Source organism: Siniperca chuatsi, linkage group LG11 (assembly GCF_020085105.1).
Source record: "Siniperca chuatsi isolate FFG_IHB_CAS linkage group LG11, ASM2008510v1, whole genome shotgun sequence".
Taxonomy (NCBI): domain Eukaryota; kingdom Metazoa; phylum Chordata; class Actinopteri; order Centrarchiformes; family Sinipercidae; genus Siniperca; species Siniperca chuatsi.
Window position 1 is genome coordinate 18,040,359 of NC_058052.1, and position 22,614 is coordinate 18,062,972.

At 38.1% G+C, this 22,614-nt stretch overlaps 3 protein-coding genes across 10 annotated transcripts; 2 read left to right on the forward strand and 1 right to left on the reverse strand.

Moving 5' to 3' along the window:
- Window positions 1-57: 57 nt before the first annotated feature.
- Window positions 58-17,093, reverse strand: smndc1 (survival motor neuron domain containing 1). 4 transcript variants are annotated; one of them, XM_044213571.1, is made up of 6 exons: window positions 16,966-17,093; window positions 5,409-5,528; window positions 4,618-4,760; window positions 2,812-2,964; window positions 1,639-1,792; window positions 58-845 (listed from the first exon to the last, which is right to left on the reverse strand). In XM_044213571.1, the coding sequence occupies exons 2-6, from the start codon at window positions 5,526-5,528 to the stop codon at window positions 708-710; spliced, it is 708 nt and encodes a 235-aa protein (XP_044069506.1). In that variant the 5' UTR covers window positions 16,966-17,093; the 3' UTR covers window positions 58-707. The 4 variants fall into 4 exon arrangements, with proteins under 4 accessions (XP_044069506.1, XP_044069508.1, XP_044069504.1 ...); XM_044213573.1 differs by lacking the exon at window positions 16,966-17,093 and adding an exon at window positions 11,467-11,553; XM_044213569.1 differs by lacking the exon at window positions 16,966-17,093 and adding an exon at window positions 5,910-6,070.
- On the forward strand, window positions 4,768-13,682 carry LOC122884132 (alpha-2A adrenergic receptor-like). 3 transcript variants are annotated; one of them, XM_044213566.1, is made up of 2 exons: window positions 4,768-4,910; window positions 10,604-13,682. In XM_044213566.1, exon 2 carries the CDS (start codon window positions 11,167-11,169, stop codon window positions 12,334-12,336), a length of 1,170 nt encoding a protein of 389 aa, XP_044069501.1. In that variant the 5' UTR covers window positions 4,768-4,910; window positions 10,604-11,166; the 3' UTR covers window positions 12,337-13,682. The 3 variants fall into 3 exon arrangements, with proteins under 3 accessions (XP_044069501.1, XP_044069500.1, XP_044069502.1); XM_044213565.1 differs by lacking the exon at window positions 4,768-4,910 and adding an exon at window positions 8,554-9,900 and having other exon boundaries at window positions 10,601-13,682; XM_044213567.1 differs by lacking the exon at window positions 4,768-4,910 and adding an exon at window positions 8,554-9,900 and having other exon boundaries at window positions 10,636-13,682.
- Window positions 17,094-17,137: 44 nt separating the features above from the next.
- LOC122884135 (BCL2/adenovirus E1B 19 kDa protein-interacting protein 3-like) lies at window positions 17,138-22,559 on the forward strand. 3 transcript variants are annotated; one of them, XM_044213575.1, is made up of 7 exons: window positions 17,138-17,350; window positions 19,645-19,727; window positions 20,091-20,262; window positions 20,400-20,460; window positions 20,590-20,696; window positions 21,110-21,259; window positions 21,940-22,559. In XM_044213575.1, the coding sequence occupies exons 2-7, from the start codon at window positions 19,688-19,690 to the stop codon at window positions 21,980-21,982; spliced, it is 573 nt and encodes a 190-aa protein (XP_044069510.1). In that variant the 5' UTR covers window positions 17,138-17,350; window positions 19,645-19,687; the 3' UTR covers window positions 21,983-22,559. The 3 variants fall into 3 exon arrangements, with proteins under 3 accessions (XP_044069510.1, XP_044069511.1, XP_044069509.1); XM_044213574.1 differs by lacking the exon at window positions 17,138-17,350 and adding an exon at window positions 19,294-19,326; XM_044213576.1 differs by lacking the exon at window positions 19,645-19,727 and having other exon boundaries at window positions 17,139-17,350.
- Window positions 22,560-22,614: the final 55 nt, after the last annotated feature.

Below are 22,614 nucleotides of genomic sequence, written 5' to 3' on the forward strand. Positions count from 1 at the left end.
TGTCCGTTAAGCATTTTGAACTAACAAGTCACATGTGAAACAAAAAACTCATTTAACTTTAATGAAAAAACAGGTTTTATTAACAGTTGCAGCATGCTGCTCACGAAATGGACTTATTAATGGTACAAGTCTTGACTGCCACCTACAGGACCTGACAGAGCAACAATGAAAATGTATTGTAAAAATAGTCAAAATGAGGTGGAAGCAATTATTTAAAAAACTGAAAACAAAACAATGTTTATTTCACTGTTATATATATATACAAAAATTAAAACATAAATTCAGCCATCTCAAATTAACACCATTATTAACGTTCAGACTTCCCCACAATGGGTCAGTGTTAGAATCCAGCTTCAAATTTACACACCAAATCTACAGGTGTATATTTATACATATCTTAGCAGGTATTTGGCCTAAGTGAAACCTGGACACAAACATCAAACTCTACAGCTTTTCTACAACACCACTTCCTGTTCTTACATAACAGGTGACCTTGTTCCAATGTAGGAAAAATCACTTCTATTTGGATTTTTGTTGTTGTACCTACATAATATATAAGAAAACTACATCAATATTTCAAACAATGGTGTACAAGCAATTCCTTTCAAAGCCTTCTTTACTTGAGAAACTTAAATCATGTATAAACACAATGGAAAGCACTGATACAGGTAGTATACAGCGGATTATTATATACAGAATATATCACGTCATTGTGGCATTAGATGTCTGACATTGTATTTTGACGTGTCATGGTACTGGGTCATGGGCTTGTCCGCAATACCACATGTTCCCACTCCCACCTTCCCGTTTACACTTTCTGGAGATGCAAATATGCTCCTCTTTACCTACAAAAAAAACAACAACAACAGACATTATTAATGATTTGAAATATATAACAATGGATTATTGGACAACTTACTATAACACACACACACACACACACACACACACACACACACACACACACACACACACACACACACACACACAGCAGCAGCAGCAACAGCAGCAATTCATGGACAGTGTGCTGCTAGTTTCAAGTTACCTGGCCCTCCAGTCACATACCTCGCTGCAGTATGCAATACCATGCAGTGTGAAGGACAAGGGGTGCATGAGCTAGTGGGTGAAATGGCTCAAATTCTGATGTCTGCCAACATTCTGAATTTTGAATCAAATTTCAGTATGTTATAGGGTCTCCCTATAACATACTGGTTGAAACTAAAATTTTATGATCCCTGTTAGGAAACTGGAAATCATACAGCAAAGGTTCCTAATTACATAATTTGTGGTGTTTAAGCAACAAAATTTCTGTCAGTTTGTCTTTCACTTTAAGTTGTACTGTGAAGTTGAGCTGCTGAATTCACACCTCCGCTTTGTTTTAACATACCATGGTCTTTAATTGTGGTAAGAGGTACAGTAAAAGACCAGATCACCTGACTTTGTGACTTCATGGACAGTGTGTTTTGCCAGTTGTCTCTATCGCAGAGCTATTGCCTGGCTAATTTAAACATAATCCCATTGTGGGGATTCACTACAGAAATGCAGCTGTGGAAAATAACATCAAGCAAGAAAGGAGATACCTATAGTATATAACCACTGTCTAAATTAAATTCAGGTCTCTGAAAAAAGAAAACATACCTGTCCTTTCTTGTTCTTTGAGTAGGCTTTGTTGTTGAACTGCTGCCACTTTGACTTTTGCTCCTCCCTCTCTTGCTCTAATTCCTTCATCCTCTGTACCTTCTTCTGGGCTTTCTTCTTCTTATACTCTCTCTGCTCTGCTATCTGCTCTTTCCTAGAAAGACAGACAAGGAAGAGAAACATTTAAACCCTGTCCATGATGTACAAATACAATCAAACAGGTTATAACAAGTATGGCATAACATTAATGAGCCCAACATACAGTATAACTTAAAAGAAAAACTGCATTAACGGAACTATGACCATAAACACACTATATATGTAGCTATAGCATTGTATAAACAGAGCTATTATAATTTAACTGAAAGAAACTGTTGAAGAAATGTGTTAAAAGGGAACACACAAGGGGTCTCGTTCATTAGTTTATGCATGGAAATGAACAATTTTTATGTCGAAAGATGACACAGGGTCCTCATTTTTAAAATCAGTCAACCAAAGAAACAAAAAAGTCACCAGAGGCAATGCAGGTGTTGCACTTCAAATGTTTACTTGAGGCTCTAGGGGGCAGATGTAAACCTGCAAGGTGTTAAAAGGTGTATGCATGATTCTGTAACTGCACTGCCTAATAGCCAACTCAAAGTTTGATAACAGAAACTGATTTTGGTGGCTAGTTTAGGAGAAATGTTATTTTTCCAGAATGGCCATAATGTCTTCCTGTTTAAATATCAAATTAGACACAAACCAATAACCAGCAAGTGATTTATTTGATTAACTAAGCCTAGAAAGGGTAATTTTGATGTCTATATAAAGGGGGAAACTGTCAATCATATACTGTGCAGCCACCTAGAAATGATAGGCAACTTGATCAAATTCACTCATGTCATTATGGGGCAAAATGAGGATGGCACAGTAGAGTGTTTACTGACTTTACTTATTACTCCACTCACTGGTGCTTATTTCCTAGAATTATAGTCATATAATTAAAAAAAAGGGGGAGCTGGTCACAATTATATAGAAGGCCTACATGAGTCAAAATGGTAAATAATAAGTCATTCCTGTGAGAACATACAGGTAAATCCCAGTATTTTCTTAAATGTTAATAAGCAGGATTTAAGCACAGGTTTAAAATGTACACACATTAAGTGAGTGAGACAAGAGTTTTTTTGTTCATACCTTGATTTTGGCTTATCATCATCAGAGCGTTTCCCTTCCTCTACTGCTTTGAGGTTCTGCAGAGGAATCACTTCAGCATTCCCGTATCCAGAGAAGGTAACGGCTGCAGTGCCGTTCTCTCGGTCTATCTCCTCAATCTCAGCCTCATACACCCTGCCAAAGAATCACGTCTGTAAGCAGGTGAGTATGAGCCAGAGACTCAAGCTCTACTTAATAAGCCAAAGCTGTGTGATGTATATGATTACAATTTACCTCAAGAACATAAATTTCCCACAAACTGACTTTTGTTCCCCTTAAGGGTAAACATGCATCAAACTAAAATTACAGTTGCTTGTCTCTACACTTGTTTTGGGAAAATGCATTGTGGGGGGAAAAAAACAAAAGCATACTGCTTGTTCAAAATCGTTGTCTTCTGTAAACAAACACATCATTCCCATACATTATTCCTAGAGCATCTTGGTGGCGCAGTTGGCTTGGGCAAATATATAACATTTACACTGTGGGAATTAATCCAATTAGGGTTGGGCGATATGACATATATACCGTGCGACGGTAGAAATGTGTCCACCGGTAGAGATTTTGGTAATACCGTTTCCACTGCGGGAGCTATCCCTTAATGTCTCTGCCATATAATAGGGGCAGGCGATGTAGCAAATCAGGGCTGGATTCTCCTGTGATCCAGCTGCCTCACAAGGGAACGTGATTTGGGCAGCAGGACTGCTTACCACATTCTTACGTGACATGAGAGCAACAGTTGGTGGCGGTTATGCACCTCTAAGATGGTTTGCCAACTGCCGCAGAAGAATAGTGTGACAAGAAAACATGGAGGAGGAGAGTGAAATTGTAAATACAGAGCAGGAGGAGTTGTTTTTATTTGTATGGAAGTTCCAAATTAATCAATTAGTTATTTTAAACCATTTCTTAAATCGAATTTACATAACAATGTGCCGTTACTGTGAGATAAAATTATATGTAAGATTTTGGCCATTTTGCCCACCCCTAAATCCACTCCTAGCCAATCTCCACTGTCAACTATGCAATAGAGAGTCAAAGTTGTCCTCTACTTTAAGTCATGCCTCTGTTGTGTAAAGTAATTCCTTATAGGTTTTCTAACAATCTTTCTGAAAAGCTGAGACATCATATGGGGAGTTTATTCATATTTTAAGATAAATAGTTATCTAGTACTGTAAAGGCTGATAGAATTTAAACACCTCATTATGTTAAAGGTTAAACAGCCAAGCACTCAACAACTACACTATAACTGAATGTGAAATTATTATACCTTTGTTATAATAACATGGTGTTTCATTCACTAAGTTACAACCAAGTACAGTGGTAGGTACAGTAGAACATGAATAGAACGCCACAATATAATTTGTGCACTCTTCAGAAAGAGTAACTCCTGAATTATCAGCCACAGTGAAATAACATCAAAACAGAGAAACTAACAAAAATTAAGGCTTGTTGTGTGGATTATCTGGTTTGGAATTTCCCAGTTGGTGAAATCTTTTTTACATTGTGCAAAAATAAGTAGCAAAAACTGGCTTCATCTCAAGGGACAAAATGCAGTGACTATCTTACTACATTTAAATGAATTCATTTGGCAGATGCTTTTGTCCAAAGCAACATACAAAAAGACATGCAATCTTGCAGACCTAAATTAAACAATTAACATGGATGGACAGAACCTAATCCATAAAACCACTACTCTAATTCAGATAAATAAATACTCAAATTGTAGTGCTATAAGGGATGCGGTTAACCTTACATGTAAAGTTTTCATGAGAAAAGGCTAGTAATACTCACTGTCCGTCCTGACTCCACGCAGCCATACACCTGTCCCCCACTTTCCAGCCATGCTTCAGGGGGACTGTGTCTGAGCCATTGGTACTGGAAGCACTCTCAGCGGGCTGTGAGGTCAGGAGGTCTTTTGTCAAATCGATGACTTCCTGTAGAAGAAACACAATCAAAAGGGGGTCAGATATTCATGAGAGAAACAGAATGGGTTATTTTCGGTGAGGTCACTGGCCAATCATGTTTTGGCTTGTCTTAAAATAAACCACTGTGGGAAACCCTAGCGACATACTTTACAATTCAGGGTAAGCAATTTAGACAGGTAAGTTTGAAAATGCTTACACTACACCATGACAATACTATTTTGACTCTTTAAGATTCTAAAAAATTATATTTAAGAATAACATTTGCTTGTGAATGAGGATGTTTATTCATGTATTTCACAATACTTGAATATCACTAGGAAACCTGCAAATCTATGTAATCAAAGAAAGGTTTAAATTCCTGCAGACAAGTGAAAACCTAAATGTGAATTTTTTAAAAACAGCAAAATTTGGAATTCAAACCACATAAATGCAGACTGGTAGTTTTCAGAGTAAAATATTGCAGTGCTATACATTCAGTGGTATTTAATTTTCGACACTGACTATTCAGTAGTGGTTAAATTTAACTATTGGCTATTCAATTGCTTATGAAATAATTACAGCCTTTCTTTGCCTCCAAACAAATCCAGCTATGAGAAATACGCTTGTGATGTGCGAATCTAACACTTTCATACATCTCATTCACACAGAAACACAAACCTGTAAGTCTTTTTGTAGTTTCAGGAGGTCTTCATTTTCTGGGTCAGTAGATAAGGCAACTTCTACTTGCTGTAGCTGGGCTTTGTAGCTGTTTAACTGTTTCAGCAATTCGTCCGACATCTGTGTGTTGACAAAAAGAGAAGACAGTTTTTTATTTTAGAAAAGTTGGCTAGCTGTTTTAGCACGTTCTATAAGACAATGGTAAACATCTCAAATTAGCGATCTCTTAGATTAGCAATAACCTGACTTAACCACACAAATTGCTCGTGTGTTAAATGCGAAATAAGTGAAACATGGGCTACTCAAAATGTTAAGGGGAAAAACATGATATCGCTAACCTAGCGGTATGTCACAACGTTCACGTTAGCTTAACGCTAAAACGGTTAGCAAGATCCCTCGGCCCGGTTTCGTCGACGTAAATTTAACGTAACTTACAACGGCTAATGCTAGCGAGCGGCCGAGGGGCAATCACAAAAACAAAGGGTTGGTGTGTAATCTTACCTCGGTATAAATTCTCTTGACCAATAAATACCGTAAGCATTCAAATCTCAACTCAATATTTTGCCAAAACGACTACTTAAAAGAACAACAGTACGCTCTCCTTCCCCCCGTACACAAATAGCCAACCGGAAGCCCGTGAAAGCCTTTCTTTCTCGCGATAACAAGGATGTTCACATCAAATATGTCTCGTTAGCGTTCCCAGCGGCACTGCTCGCAATAGTATCTTCAGTCGGCTGCTAATTTCCCCATGCTGATATATTGCTAATATTTACATACAAGTATGTGACACTACTGTATAACTACAACCACTACGACTATAGCATAGTATATGACTCATGGTTGGTGTTGTGGATCAAAATAAAGTTTTTCTAATTATGTTTTTACATTAAGACAAAGGGTACTTATTGACTTCAAACCTGATTTCACCACATCAAAATTATCCCCAGCCACAGGATTTTCCAAACTGGGGGCTGGGACACCCCAAAGGGTCGCAAGATGAATCTAAGGGTTCATGAGATCAACTTCAACTTTAATTTGTCCCCAAAGGGAACTTGGTTTTCCAGCAAGGCATAGTTGCCTACATTACATAAGGGAGGGGAGGTGCCCTGTATACAATGCACTGGAAGTCCAACAACAAGAGGCTACTCGCTGGTATCCAAATTAAATAAGTAGGGAGAGAATATGCAAGGCGTAATGCCCGACGAGGAGTCCATAATCAGAAATGAATGGACGACGCGGAGGCAACCGTTCTGGCCTCCGCGTCGTCCATTAATTCCTGATAATGCACACCTCGAAGGCCATTCCCGCTTATCTCATTGTCACTTGTCAAAGTGAACATTAAAACCATTAATTGATATTTTCATGCGTTTTGCAATCAAAATCTAAAGTTTTTCACACGCCATAACTCATTTTCCCTGGTAACACCTGAGGGTTTGACTAATATCTGGAACACTCATTATCATCTCATAAGACTCTGGAATGGAAACGTTGTTAACTATTCCAGTACATAGGACGAACCTAGTCCGCTCAGCTCACAGAACCCTTTGGCTCAGCTATGAGACAGAAAGCTAACGTTATGCTAGCAAGATTCAAAGTCAATAACATTGGGTACGGTTGACTAACAGTAAATGTAATTTGACAGTATGTTTAACAACAAGACTAGCTAGGTATCCAGCCACGTCATTCTCCCCAAATCATTATCATGATTTTCACGAACACATTATAGGCCATGTGTAGTCTGCCGCAGCCTGAAGTAGCGAGTTGAATAGCTCATGGGTTGTGAGATGATCGCCTATTATATGTATACAAAGTATCAGTAAGTTCAAAGGGGCTGTGTACTTCTTGCAGCTTGTGTTACAGTCGCCATCCTGTGGTGTTCAGAGAATGAGGCACCGAAAGGACTACACTCAGTGTTATAATTAAGATATTCAGAATGTTTCCCCATTTAATTTATTCCTAATGTCGAGGTAGCCAGCAGATGCCAATGCCAGCAGAGGTTTGTAGGCCAGACTAGAACAGGACCGTTTTCATGAGGCTTGCAACATTTAACCTACATTGCTCATAGGCAAAATCTGAAATTCAGAGTATAGGGGACGGGCGCTGACGGATAGGATGGCTTTAGCTTTCCTCCCTACCTGTCTGTTAAACAGGTCAGATAGCATACTCTGCTGTACTCCCAAGATCTTACTGTTCACTTTCACTGTCCTGGTTACTGCATTCTTAGTCTTGTTGCTGAGGTTCCTGAACTAGCAAATTAAAGAAAAAGTTAAAACAGACTCAATATAAGATCTATAAAATAGGATCATGAGGGTCTTGTCAACATGAAACTGAGACAATTTCTGGTTGCAGAACAGATGCCATTCTTGCACAGCATCTCAGTGTTACAATTAAAATTTAGCTTATCATCAATTAAAATCCAGTGGTACTTGTAGTTCTCTACAGAGTCTACCATCTGTTCCTTGATGATAGTACTCTGACTAAACCGAAATTCAGTTGTACGCAAATCATCATTACCAGACTAAGGAACACAAATGATGAAGAAAAAATAACAACATTTTGCTAATTAAAATAATGTTGTACTACAACAAAACACACTAGAATTTGTACTTTAGTATGAATGTCAGATGACTAGAGTGAGGCACAGAGATGCCCTAGGACTTAAATATATCTCTTTATAGATACAAACCCTTTTAGTAATCCTAATGAATAAATATCATCAAGTTATTATAGTAAAATATGTGTGCTGAGTGATAAATAAAATGACATTACAATCCTAAAGTAGATAACTAGTGATGCATGCTGGTTGGCATACTTGAAATGACTTTAAATAAAGCAGCACATTGGTAAATAATAAAACAATAATATAATGCAGTGGAAATCTCCAGTTGGAGTGCTCGAGAATAAAAATAATTATTTTTTTCTTTAAACACTAGAAGTGCCAGAATTCCAAATTTACTAGAATTGCCGGAAGCGGTCATTTTGACCGCTAGATTCCAAACTCTATAATCTCTAATGATAAATTACCCAAATGGGAGATTAACGCATTTATTGTGTTAGGATATCTTTTAAAAAACAAATAACACCAAAATATACATTTAAAAAACTTTAATTATACATTTATCAATATTCATATCATCGCATATAGTAAACCGTAATTATTGCATACGCTATATTCACACCAGTGTCACCGACTCCCGCTTTGGCTTCAGCCCATCGGTGATGCCCACGCTTGTGTGTACGGAGCTCAGCAAACATACATTATTCCTCGGCTTTCCCTGGTAGATGGTGAGCGTCGCATCTATACATGGCACACTGATGTGCTGAACAGCTCCGCTTGCTCTTTTGCGGAGGGGGGCGACTCACGCTTAGTTTTCCCCAGGGTGCCAACCAGGCTGGTCTTCTTGGCCTGTAAGGCGGTGGCTAGTTTCAGAGAAGAGAAGAAATTATCTGGTAATATTTCTTCCCTTCCCCAGGAATGGCTCCCCCAGTTTCAGCTCCACACTTTCTCCCACGAGCTGATCTTTGCTCCGCGTCTCCTCTTTTCCCAGAAACGGAGCCCCGTTCAGCATGGATTTTGAATTGACATCCGCAGCTAGCCAAAATTGTCAGGTCATGAGCTGTCACTACGGTGCTGATGTGCCTCAGCCACAGTGCAGTCCCTGATGTGTTTCAGCATGCCATCGTCAAACACACACAAGAAGGCCGTGAGCCGTGTGTGCTGTAGGTCAGCACAATAGAACAATAGAATAGCGCGAAAGTCACTGCGGTCAATATGACCGCGTATGGCCGAAATAGGTAAAAATGATCATATTTTCTTTGCCTTTTGTTTAATTTATATAAAACCTATTGTAAATAAAAATACAAATACTTTTAGGAAAAGTCAGGTACCAGCAAGATTGTATTTTTTTATTCAACAAAGTTATTGCACATATAAATTTCAAAACGGTCAAAATGACCGTCGTGGCCGTTCTAGTGTTGTCATGTTGTCACTGTGATGGAAAAGTTGATGTGAGCTGGTCTACTCAGAAGAAGACTCTGGATGTCTTACACAGCAATGTTTAATGAGGCTCCGCCGAGGAGACAGTGATATGAGCAGCGCAAGGTGAAACCCAGTGCAGTGCCGAAACCAAGTCTGAAGATCTCTTCCTGTTCCACAATACTTTTCCCCTTACTGGCCATATAGTGTCTACCGTGTTTCTCTGAACCTTTAGAGTAAACGTGTGCTTCTCCTATTGGAGGATAAACAGTAAATTAATCTACGGTCATGCTTGAATTGACGGGACATCTGTAGTGTATTCCTCAGGCAAGTAAGATAGTATCTCTCTCTCTCTCTCTCTCTCTCAGGAAAGAGGCAAGAGCTACTATCAGTGACCTTGGAGTTACCTAAGTAACGGCCCTGCCTGTAAGCAAGATGTTTCCTCCCTAGCCTGAACCCACAGAGGCAGGAGATAGTATAGTGAACTATGGCAGAGAACAGTTCCTTTTTAGGATTGTAAGTGACTCCTAAGTGACTATAACCATGTTTCTGTCTCTTATCTGTTGATCATATCTCTACATATGGGGCCTAGGGGAAATAACTTACAGATGCGGCTCTTACACATGTAACATAAGAAATTCCATGACAGTCACAAACATCACAAGCTACCACAATCAAAATCCTCATCATCAGTGTCACCTATAATCCAGCACACATATGGTATTGTCAAATGGTAAATTAAACCTTGCTTATAAATGTCATCCAGCAGCCCCTTTTTGCATAGTAGTTGGCCATAGTTTTGTAAAAGAAAACGTAGAAATATACTAATCAAAGAGACAAAATGTCTCTGCACACTCACTTCGATTTATTCTACTTTGTTATCAGGAAAGCAAACATTTGTCTAGCTGAAATGTTTATTGTTGCAGATAGACTGCTCTTGCTGTTCTCTTGCAGTACTAGTGACTGATCTCCTTTACAGAGGCTCCAATCATCTCTATAGATTCAGATATTATTTCAAGTCATTTTTCTTTCAGGATATATCTGAACATTTTGTTCATAAAGTAGACCTGCAAAACCATATAGAGTGTACTTTTAATCCATTGTAATTTAATAGACTGCAGATATTACTTCTATAAATCAAAAATATTGTTAATGTCATAATCAGCCAATGGTTTCAGGCTCTGGGAGCACCACCAAATTGATTTTAAATCTCCAGCAGCAGATGAACTCCGCCCATTCCCGTTCTCACAGAAGTGAGGCAGCACCACAGATCCTCAGTGTCAGATCAAGCCCATATAAAAGACGTACTCTCCACTTCAGCTGCAACAGATGGAAAGGTCTGCCTGAGCCAGCACTATCTGCAATGTAAGTCTGTTTTATAAAATGTCTTCCAAGGGACTTAACTGCAAGTTTTTATTCTAAAAAGGTTGGTGGATGAAGAATTATTTTTCAAAGAATAGATCTATTTTTTTTTTAAATGATCTGATGTGGGAAACTGGGAATAAATCAAAGTTCCCTTTATTCCTTTCATATTCTTTTGTCTTTTTAATATAAAGAAACACTTCGTAATTTTTGTCTGTTGGTGTCTATTTTCTCACTGACAAAGAGGAAAGAAGCACAGATTTCTTTCAACAATATCTTCCAGTGAACAAAATGAAAAGTCTCAATTCTCTGACGTGTTCTTGAATGGATAAAATTTATAGACTGCTGGCAAGCACAGCTTCCAAACCTCCTTAATAGAGCACTGTTAAGACAATATCATCGACACCACAGCTCATCCTGATGGGTTGTCTCAACTTCAGCAGCGGAAATGAGACTTTGCCTGGCAGGCACCCTTATACTGTGCAGACCTCTGTGCCTCTAACAATCCTGGTGGGTATCCTCATCCTGCTAACTGTGTTTGGCAATGTAATGGTAGTAATTGCTGTGATCACAAGCCGAGCCCTGAGAGCACCTCAGAACTTGTTTTTAGTGTCTCTGGCATGTGCAGACATCCTGGTTGCCACCTTAGTGATGCCATTTTCTTTAGCGAATGAACTGATGGGTTACTGGTACTTTGGTAAAGTGTGGTGTGAAATCTACCTGGCTTTGGATGTGCTCTTCTGCACCTCATCCATCGTTCACCTGTGTGCCATCAGCCTGGACAGATATTGGTCTGTCACTCATGCGATTGAGTACAACCTAAAAAGGACACCACGCAGGATTAAATGCATAGTCTTCATAGTTTGGGTACTGGCAGCCATCATTTCATTCCCTCCGCTTATCAAAATGATAAAGGACGAAGGTAAAGAGGACAGACCTGAATGTAAAATTAATGAGAAGAAATGGTACATCATATTCTCCAGCACTGCCTCTTTCTTTGCACCCTGCGTCATCATGATTACCGTGTATGTCAGAATCTACCAGATTGCCAAGAAAAGAACAAGAGCCGTGCCAGGTGAAAGGCAAAGAGAATATGGAAACTCAGGCAACCTGGAGAGAAAAGACGGAGAAGGGAGGGAGGTGGAAGGGGAGGACGGTAGAGACGTGGAGGAAGAGCCCTCCTCGTCTGATGGGAATGAAATCATCCTTTGTTCCCTGAAGAAGAAGAGGGGTATGAGAACAACCAAAGTGGCTCAGGTGAAGCCTGGAGAAACCTCACCAAAGCCAGAGGCGCAGCCCTGTGTGAGAGTGAGCAGGTGGAAAGGAAGGCAGTACAGAGAGAGGCGCTTCACATTTGTTCTAGCTGTGGTCATGGGAGTGTTTGTTCTCTGCTGGTTCCCCTTTTTCTTCACATACACGCTCACTGCTGTGTGCGACACCTGCTGTGTCCCAGAGACATTGTTCAAAATGTTTTTCTGGTTTGGTTACTGCAATAGCTCACTAAATCCGGTTATATACACTATATTCAATAATGACTTCAGGAGGTCTTTTAAAAAGATAGCTTGTGAAAGGGACAGAAAAGGTTTATAAATAAGATTTTTATGTATGCATTACAAAAAACAGCAGTTTTGGTCATCTACATTACGGCTCCTATCAGTGTAAATATGACATTAAGCAGATATTAAAAGATATTTATTGAATATTTGAAAAATGTGAAATGCAGCATATTTTGTGTTTTAACATTTTGTGTACTTCCACATCAGTAAATGTTTGTTTTGTAATATTAAATCATGCAACAAATATCTAATGTGCAGTTTGCTTTACAGCTAGTATTACACTGTGACAACCTGTGAGTTTAGACTTTGACATTGTACAATTGTGACAACATGGATAATACATTTTCTACATGTACGTACATTTGTTTTGGAACAGTATTTAAATGTAACAGTCAACTAACAGATATCATCTCTCGTGGTTTGGGTACTTGTGCTTTAAACTTTCAAGACTCTAAAGGCTTCAAAGACTGACTGACAGTACGATTTAAACACGGAAAAGAGAAAGATTACTGCTGCACATTACTCTGAGAGAAAACTGTGACAGTTAAAACATTAATGTTGGTAATATAAAGGCAGACCTCTAAGGCTCACATCACAGCACATGCAACTTCATTATCAACTTTTCAAATTGACAGACCATACTGCAGTACAAGAAAATGTTTAATTTGTGGTCATTGTGCAATATGTTACAAATACCGTAAATTCACTGAAAAGGCAATAGTCTATAAACAAACATGGCCAATAATTTCATTATGACTAAAAACTGAGTCATGTACTCATGGCAGCAATTATTCTGCAAAATAAATGAAATGTCAAAATGATGCACAGTATTTGGAAACTAAGCCTCTCTCTCTGTAATTGCCATCAGAATGAAATAAAAGACAAATTTAGAAAAGCAGACAAACTGTAAATGCTACAGTATCGCAAATTTAAAAAACTATTTATCTTTGTACAACTGTACAAACAATAGCAAGAGCATATTAAAGCAAGCTGTACTCAAAACAATGGTATCCCCATACCACCTGTATGCAGTTATATGAAAAGAAAATTATGGCTAGGAGGTACAGGTGGCACAACAACACTGAATGCACTTTATCATGAATTATAGCCCTTCATATCAGGATATCATTAAATTATCCCCTGGAGTCAAACAGAAATCACGCAGCAATAGAAATATGAGTGGCTGCTGCAAATTACACTGAGGTTAATATCCACACAAGCTTATCAATGTGTTGTGTTCCAATTCTTTGTTTGATGTTTCCCTATTGCTTCTCCTTTTTAAACACACTTTTCACAGCACTATAACCTCTTTATAGCAACTTGTCTTTAACAAATAGACTTTCAGTCTGTTAACCTGAAATAAAATAAATGCGGCATGCATAATTGCTTTAACTTAGCAAACATTTCCACCAACCACCTCCCATATATATAGTAAATAACATTGTGATTCCCATGACTCGTTTTCTGGGACTCTAGTGTTTTGAGATTCCTGTGGTTTGTGTCAGATTGTTCCCACGAACAATCTGACACAAGATATAATAGTAAACACTGGTATTTGAGGCTGTGTGGCAATGAGAATTTATGCAAGATAAAGCTATTTCCACAAGGTTGTTTCATCATTGCGAGGCTTTGTTAGGACACTGGTGTTGACAGTTAGTATCAATTTGTTTAAACAGGAAAAATCAGTGGCCCCTGCCCACAACAGCACTTAGGAAGAATGAAAAAATAAAAAAACTCAAATAGATTATTATAGTTGTTGGAACATCTTAACAGAAGTAGCAGTTTATATTAATACTGAGCAATCAACATTATGTAACATTTAGTACTGTAAAATATTTGCAAGAAAATCTACTTGGCCCTACATAGCACATCAATGTGTCTTGAAAGACTAATCTGAATGCATCCTTTAATTAAAATGACAACTATAATGGTTTGTCGATATGCTTAAGCAGCAGGATGCATACATTACATGTTTAAAGCACATGCTCACCAAGCAATAGAGAGGCTAAATGCCACAATATCCATTACATTCCCAAAAAAATAATAATTATGAAATGGTAGAAATCATAAAAAATCATCAAGAGTTGACTTGGTAATATCTTATGATTAGTTTGTTAAATGTAAACCACAAAAACATTTGCAACATACTGAATTAATCACGTGTTACTGAATGTTTTTTAATCTGTAATGTCTCAGTGAAATTTAGTGTTCAATCTCCTATGCCTCACTCCACGTCTCTATTGCTATTCTCAGCGTGCATGCACACACGTCCAGTCTCGCTGTCTGCCGAGACAATGATTTATATCCCCCTCTAAAGGCCACTTCGGAGCATCACGATTTATGCTTGTGACACCCCAACTTATAAAACTATGCTTTATACGCTGCCTCTGGCAGGAGTTCCCACAAGTTTCACACAGCTCCCCTTCTCCATTTCCTCCTAATTTATCCCGCCTACAACTCAATAAGTGCTTTTTAAACGCTGCTAGTCATGCATCTCAAAGAGGCTGGTGAACTTAAAAGCAAATAAAGACCTAAGAGAACAGACTGCATCCCATACATAAAGAGATTGTCAAGGCAGGAGTCAGACAGAGGCACAAAGACCATACTAACAAGTTTAAATCATAGCTTGTGATGAATACAGTGTTTTTAATTGAATGTTGGGTCATTCATTATTTGAATTGATAAGGATGCGAGATAATCAAATTACTTTCTGAGGGATGTAAGCAGCCGGAAGATCCTGTTTAATATGCCTCACGCAATCTCTGTTACTTTCTCTACTCCTTCTGCTCCCCAGTGCATCTACAACAGAAATTTGACTCAATGAAAAGTCAAAAATTTTAACCTCTAGTTTTTGAATGTGTTTAATGTATTTAATTATAATATTCCTAGCTCTTTAAGTATGCACAAGATGACTTCATTTTCGCAAGATATAAACATTTTGAAATGACCAACCATGAAAACTGAAAATATGGATATTTTCTGAATGACTTGCCAGGCCAATCTTTTTCTGCCTGCTAAGACTGGACCTATTAGAGGCCATTTTTTGATATTCAGTCTATAAGAAAAGGGATTATTGTGATCAGTATTTAGGGGGGAAAAATAGCTAATAGGTTCTTATATTTTCTTAGCTCATTAAAAAGGCAAAACATGCTCATCTGAAATGGGCTCAAGAAGACCCCGGGGGAATGAGGACTCCGATGGGAATTAAGAGAGCCAAAGCACATGGATGATGTGGAATTTACTAAATATATCAAATGTATCAACAAATGGAAGTTCATTCTTTGGGACAGCCAATGTAGTCTTTACTCATCCATGCTTTGAGGGGAGCACAAAATGTGTGGGTCACTTATTGACATCATGGTCTAGAAGGTTTAAAATGTTAGTCCATAATTCTCCATCTAATGTTCCTATAGAAATTTTATTCAGTGAATGTAACTGAGTTAGTACACTTTCAACAAATTAGGCGTAAAGGCTTTTTTGGCCAGACAAAAAATTGTCTATTCATTTTGAGCATGTTAAAACGAATCTCTGACAATTTATTTTAGAAACAACAAAATCTGTTTTACATGATATTCTGAACTTCCCTGACCTTCTTGTGTATGTGTGTGTGAGAGAGAGAAGAAAAGAGAGAGAGGGGGCAATGGGATGAAAAGGTTAAAAGCTGGACTGTTATGAATAGTCCCAAAATATGGGTCTTACTCATGTGTCGTATTCAAATATGTCACAATAAGTTCAGATCTAATAAAAACCTGAATGAGTTTGATAACATTGATTCTTCTTGCTCATCATAATCAAAAGTAGAGATACTCTGCCCTCTGTGAAACTCCAAGCACCATCTACAGCAATGCTTCCCATGCTCTGCAGTGAATCCTCATTGATACCAAATTAATGTACATGCAAATGCAAATCTCTTGCCCCGGACACCATAATTCTTCCTTAGCCATCTTGTCCTGTCTGTGCTATCGATCGTATCCAATTCCAGTCTGGGCTACTCGCATCCTCAAGCACAAGCTTCCACACAGCACCCCCATCCCACCCACATGCTCCTTGATGATGTCAGCTACACAAAGACACATACACACACAAAGTAAACACACTCCCGATCGAGCTTACTCTCATCGTACTTTCTCTGTCCTCACCAGCTAGCTGTTGTGGACAACACTTCATCCCTCAATATGCTGTCAGTTAACACACACCTACACACAGAAAGAGCAAGCTGTACCACACTACCAACTGTGACGTCTCTATGGGCTCTCCGCTTTTCCTTTCATTCATTGTGTGTTGCTACATTTCTAAAACTCAACAAAATTAATAAAAGGCAATCGAGTATGAGTAAAGCACACTTTACATGCATTTATACATGATTTTGATTGTGCCCTGGCTTCAATATTATGCTAAAAAATTATGTTTTAATTAGAATTTTATGGGTATAGTTTCACCTACACAAACATTTTTAGTTTTCCAATTTTGACAGGTATTTAATAGATATTAACAAGTTTTTTAAGCATATGAGTGAATGGTAGAGAGATCCTGCTTAGGCACATGGGCTAAATAATACTTTAATTAGTTCCATTGTAATGTGATTAACAACAGCCTATTTTGTATAAAATGATTATTAAATAAAGAGCTAGCATTTGTTTAAGCAAGTTGGAAAAACACTTACCGCTGTTTTGAACACATTTCCAGATTCAAAAAGAGACCTTGATTCCACTGAGACAAAATATAGTAAGTGTGCTGCATGTAACGTTAGATATTTAGCATTAGCTAGTCCGTTTCCCAAGTTGCTACAAAAATGGCAACCGGAAGTGACACATATCAATACTCGAATTGAAAGACTGTAGTAGATACTACGCGAGCAAAATATGAGCGTGCTATTTTAGCGTTTATACAGTCTGTAGTTTGTACATATAAAATAAGTGTAAATTAGATGAATGTGGATAAAGAAACCTAACAATCAAACTTTCAACGTTGGCGGTGCGTGCTGGGTGGAAGAGGAACAAGGAGACATACCTATCGCTGTTTGGCTAACATGTTGTCTTTGGCTGAACGTGAGTGGAATCTTAGAAAACAGGTTAAAAAGCGACTTTATTTTGTTGAATATTTGTTCCAAGATTCATTAAGGAATCTGGAAATGTCTTCAAAACAGTGGTAACATTAAGTGTTGTCCAACAAGTTGCAGGATTGTATTTATCATTCAGAAAAAAACTTAAGCTAGCTCCATGACTCAAATGTAGCTATATCAATACAAAGTGACTATCATACTACTGTTATCCTACATCTCTACAGGTCATCTTGCTTTAGATTTTACATCTTGATAGCATCATAGGATGTGTCAGTTCTTTGCGTATACTGGTCTGCACGATACTTACAGCTTATGTAAAGTGTAAATTCAGTGGTGTTAGCTAAGCCAATGCTCATTGCTCTTGTGAGCTCATAAATGGGGCCAAGTATATTTTTCCTGTTTTTGTTTGATAATAACCTGCATATCAGTAAATAAAGCTTGTAGTTAAAGTCATGTGGAAAACATGAAATAGCAAATAGCTCAATGTAGCAATGGAGGGGTACTGTAAAACTGTACAATGCATACGGTTTGGTAGATGTGCTATCTGTTGAGAGCATTTTTATAATGAGAGCTGGGATGTGGAGCGGAACACAACATTCATAACACTTAACAAAATTACTGCCAGTATTGCCTACATCTGACAGCACTACATGACAATCTGAACAACTTAGACCAACAGAATATAATATTATTTGAGATAATACCTGTGATAAATTCTTTATGGCTTCTGTTTTCATAGATGTCTGCATTATTGATTGAATCAACATCACCAACATCTTATCATATTGCATGTTGTATTACATTGAACAGTGCTGAACATTACATCCTCAAGAGGCTTGGTTATTAGAATATATAGGCTTTGTTTTCAGAGTAAGGACAAACATGTGATTTCTGATGTAATTTGTCTCTGAATGATCTGTCTGTCTGGCTTACAAGTGAAATCCCAGGTATTCCCATGTGCAGTGTGGCAAAAGGCATATTTTCTCCTAGAGTGAACAGAATTTAAAATTATTTTTATTTTTGGCTTAATCAATATGCATCTCCTTGAGACTGTCTATGTATGATTCTTAATTGACTGTTATCTCAATTCTGTGGCAAAATGGGAAAAATGTACTTACAGTAACTACACTGTAACAATGACTTGGTGTTCAAAACAAACAGCTTACAGAAAAAAAAAGATTAATTGTGAAACAACCTGATATAGCACTAAAGGGAATTTAATTAATATTGCTTGTTTGTCTAAGGTTTTTTTTGATAAGGAGGAAAACTGCAGTAAGAACTTTTTTAGTGGTTACCCAAGTAATTTATCTCTGTTTTGAAATTATCTAGTAAGCTCCATATATTCCGTGTAAACCACGCTCTGCCAGGAAGGAGAACACACCCCAGAATAATAAGCCCCCTCATTTGTAGAAGTAATTTCATTTTGCAAGAATAATCAGTCATACTAATCTCCATGGTAGCAAACATAATTCAATTTGCCAGCCTCAAATTTGGAGGCGCCTCTTTAAGAAATTGTGAATAAAAAATACATGTGTTTTATCTTGTCAAAATACAGCGCATTGTTAGTCCCCTGTGGAAAAGTCAGTAGAAACATGTTTTTTCTTGGTTAATATACTTTTATGTTCCTCAGATCAGGAAGCAGATACATTGTAAACTAGAAAGCATTCATTTAATTGTAGATGGTTTGGGACTCTTAGACACTGATCAATACAGGATAGAGGCATAAAGACAGCTGCAACAAAAAGTGCACTGATGTAGGATATACATACTGACCACAGCACATTTAATATTGAATGTCCTTTTTTTTTAGGCCAAATAATTGCACAACGTGCAGTTGCATAGTTTAGCCACGGCTGAGATGCGTGACCTTTATCACGTGGTATATTGTATGTACTGTACCCTACATACTGATTCATCTGAGAGAGGGGGCAGATATGAGCTCTGACTGCCATCTGCAGACAGGTGTGTGGAACTACTATAATATAGAAGGTTCAATCAAAATGTAATGTAATGTCTTTCGGTTATAAATACAATGTTTTAACAAAGCGAATATGAGACTTGGCAATCATGCTTATTGCATACACTGTGGTTTATTAAGGTTGTTCAGGAAGCGTGTGCGGGCATGCGCGCTGTTTTGAGTGGTAGACAGTCTGCGTGCTGCTCGTGGCCGTTTCAGAGCCAATCACATTTAAGATAAACACAATATTGCGTCATTGTTATTGTGTTAGTTTGAGCTCCAACTGCTTACAGAGATTTCGCCACCATTTCGTTTACATTTAGGCCTCTAAAACAGCGCAAACGAGTGGAACCGTAAACCAGTACAATGTCGCTCCAAAAGGAAGTTTCGGACGAGAGTTTGCAAGGTAAAGTATAAACGACACAACAGCTTGTAGCTCACCAGTGTTGATGCTAGCGCTAGCCGATAGTTGCGAAAACACCAAGTAACTAACGTTAAATCAGCTAACCTAGCCTGAGCTGAACAGTCGTTGAATATAGCTAACTAGCTAGATTAAAGATCAACGTTACAACATAATTTTGTTTAATTTTATTCGCAATGTTGCGAAATGAAAATGCCTTCAAGCCAAGGGCAATCCGTATCTGTTTATTGTTCTACTGTACATCTAACCTAGGCGGCAGTCCCAGCCTATATAGGCCAGTGATACCGTACTGAATACCCAGATTTCCACCACAGATTTCATGTGTTAAGATTATGTGTTTGATTTAAGGTTCCTGGGTTGAGCTGCATTTCAGTGGCACTGGTTCCCAAAGTAGCAGTCATCACGGAAGCCAGGAGCAAATCCCCACGTCCAGCCAGGAGGGGGACGTGGAGACAATGCTGCTAGATGCACAGCACGAGTCAGGCAGAAACAGCTCCAGAGGAAGCTCTCATTGCGACAGGTTTGTGGGGGAAAACAGGAAGCACAGTTTGTGTTTTTCACATGCGTTGTTTCATACAGCTTGTCAAGAAATTGTGTTCCAAACGTGTCTTAAGTGACCAAGGTTTCCCTTATGTGTTGTTGGCTTCTTCACAACAGCCCACTTAGGGCACAGACCCCCCTTCTTATGTGGAGAGGCTCAGAGGGAAACAGTTCACAGGTACATTTGTTGGAACCACTGACCTGTATTAAAATGTATTTAGCTAAGTCAGTAAGTAAATAAGTGATGGCCACATTGTTGCTGGATGTGTTCTGACAGCACTTGGTTATCCACAATTGGTGTTTTTAGTCAGATGAAGACTTCCAAGAAAGAAGACGGGAAGTAGAGAACCTGATGAAGAAAAATGCTGACTGGATCTGGGACTGGTCTAGCCGACCTGAGAACAATCCACCAAAGTATGTAGCCACCACTCATTTTGTAACTCTTTGTATTTGGTATGATTTTTTTTTGTAATTTCAGTGGAGTTATCTTAGTTAACGTAATTATTCCAAGATTTAAGACAAAAATGTGCCGTTACACAATTATAAAGCAAATTGTTGTTGGCTATGAACCACATGAATGCATTTTGGATGCACAAGTAATCACTACCAGTAGGAAAAATGGAAGTGATTACAGGAATGGTAGAGGTAATAGGAAATTGTTATTTCTATTTTGCTAATCTCTCTTTATTTTTTATGCTATGATATGTAATCGTAATTCATAGAGTGAAAAAATACTTTCTCTGAGCAGAGGTGTCAGTATAACATTAGACTGGCACTCATTGATTTTAATATATTCAAAACTGAAAAATTAATGTGTTCCTCTGTAGGGAGTTCCTGCTGAAGTACCCTAAGCGCTCGACCTCTCTCAGCATTAGGAACACCAGCGTCATGAAGAAGGGAGGTGTTCTCTCTGCTGACTTTCTGAAGCTTTTCCTTCCCTCATTAATCATTTCTCACATACTTGCTGTTGGCCTCGGGTAAGCAACATAATTTAATCTCTAACTGGCAATATTACAGTGGCTTAAAAACTAAAAACACTTAATAGGAACCTTTAAGAGGCAATTGCAGAGGGATCCTTAAAGAACACATAAATAATGGAATAATTTGATGTGCAGATGAAACATTTATTTGGTATTTTTCAAATAATCCTACATGAAAGTATTGATCTGTTTTCCTACTGTTTAGAAACACTGATGCAAGCTGACCTTTTAATTGCTCCAACACAACATGAATAATTTAGTGGTTGTCTAGTGTTATCTCTGTATTAAACGACCTGCCAATCAATTGAAGAGTGACAGATTTAAGTCTTGTGTTTTGATTTTTGGTGGTGCTTTGTTCCTAACCCCGAGAGTGTACAGGTTACTCCATTTGGTCTGTTGTGTCCCAACTATTTTGTCTTAAAAATGCAGAGAATATAACTTGCTTTATTATGAAATTCAGTTTATTACCAGTACTAATTGGTCTCTAGGGCACTACTCCAACACAATGTCTTATCTCAACGTGGTTACTTTAAAAAAAATATTATGGCACAGATATTTTTTCTAGTGACGAGCTTCAGTGTTTTTTCTTCAGTATATGTTTCGTAATATATATTTTTGGAGAATTCTTTTCGCTCTCAGCACCATCTTATTTTACATGTTTGTCTCTCTCCTTTTAGGATATATATTGGGAAGCGTCTAACCTCCCACAACACCTACTAAGTAGGATGGTGGTGTGTTGCAGCACCTTGATGTGACCATCTTGGCATGCCTTAAAATGGGACCTTCTGAATATCAGGGGAGATGTGGCCATGTGACAGGGTTCCATTTGATTGAGTGCCCCATGTCACCCACACCAGCGTAGAGAGTTGAGGATCTGTCATTGCTGTTTAATGGCGTATATTCCTGAACACAATAGTGACCAATCCTCTGCTCCTTTGCTGTAGTCCCTTGTCCTGGCCTGGAGATGATTGTTTAGCTGCTTTCTATTCCTTAAATCTGCATGTTAGGGAACTGATATATATTGTGCGTCATTGCCTTTTTCTTTTGCAATGAGAAATCACTTTTGATTTTAAATGATATACTGTCGATAGATTTTTAAAAAATTTAAAATCAGCTGTGGATAAAGGAAATTGTTTTGAATTGTAATTTTTATTTTTTTGTCCAAGGGATAATTGGCCTAGTAGTGCAAGTGCTTGCATCCATTGCTGATTGCTCATTATAAGATAATCAAATAGCATATTAAGCATTGATATGGTCCATTTTGTTCATCCTACACAAAATAAAAGTTGGAAATACACATATGGCCCTGATGGATTTACAAACCAGTAAATATGTAGAAACGTGGAGCTGAC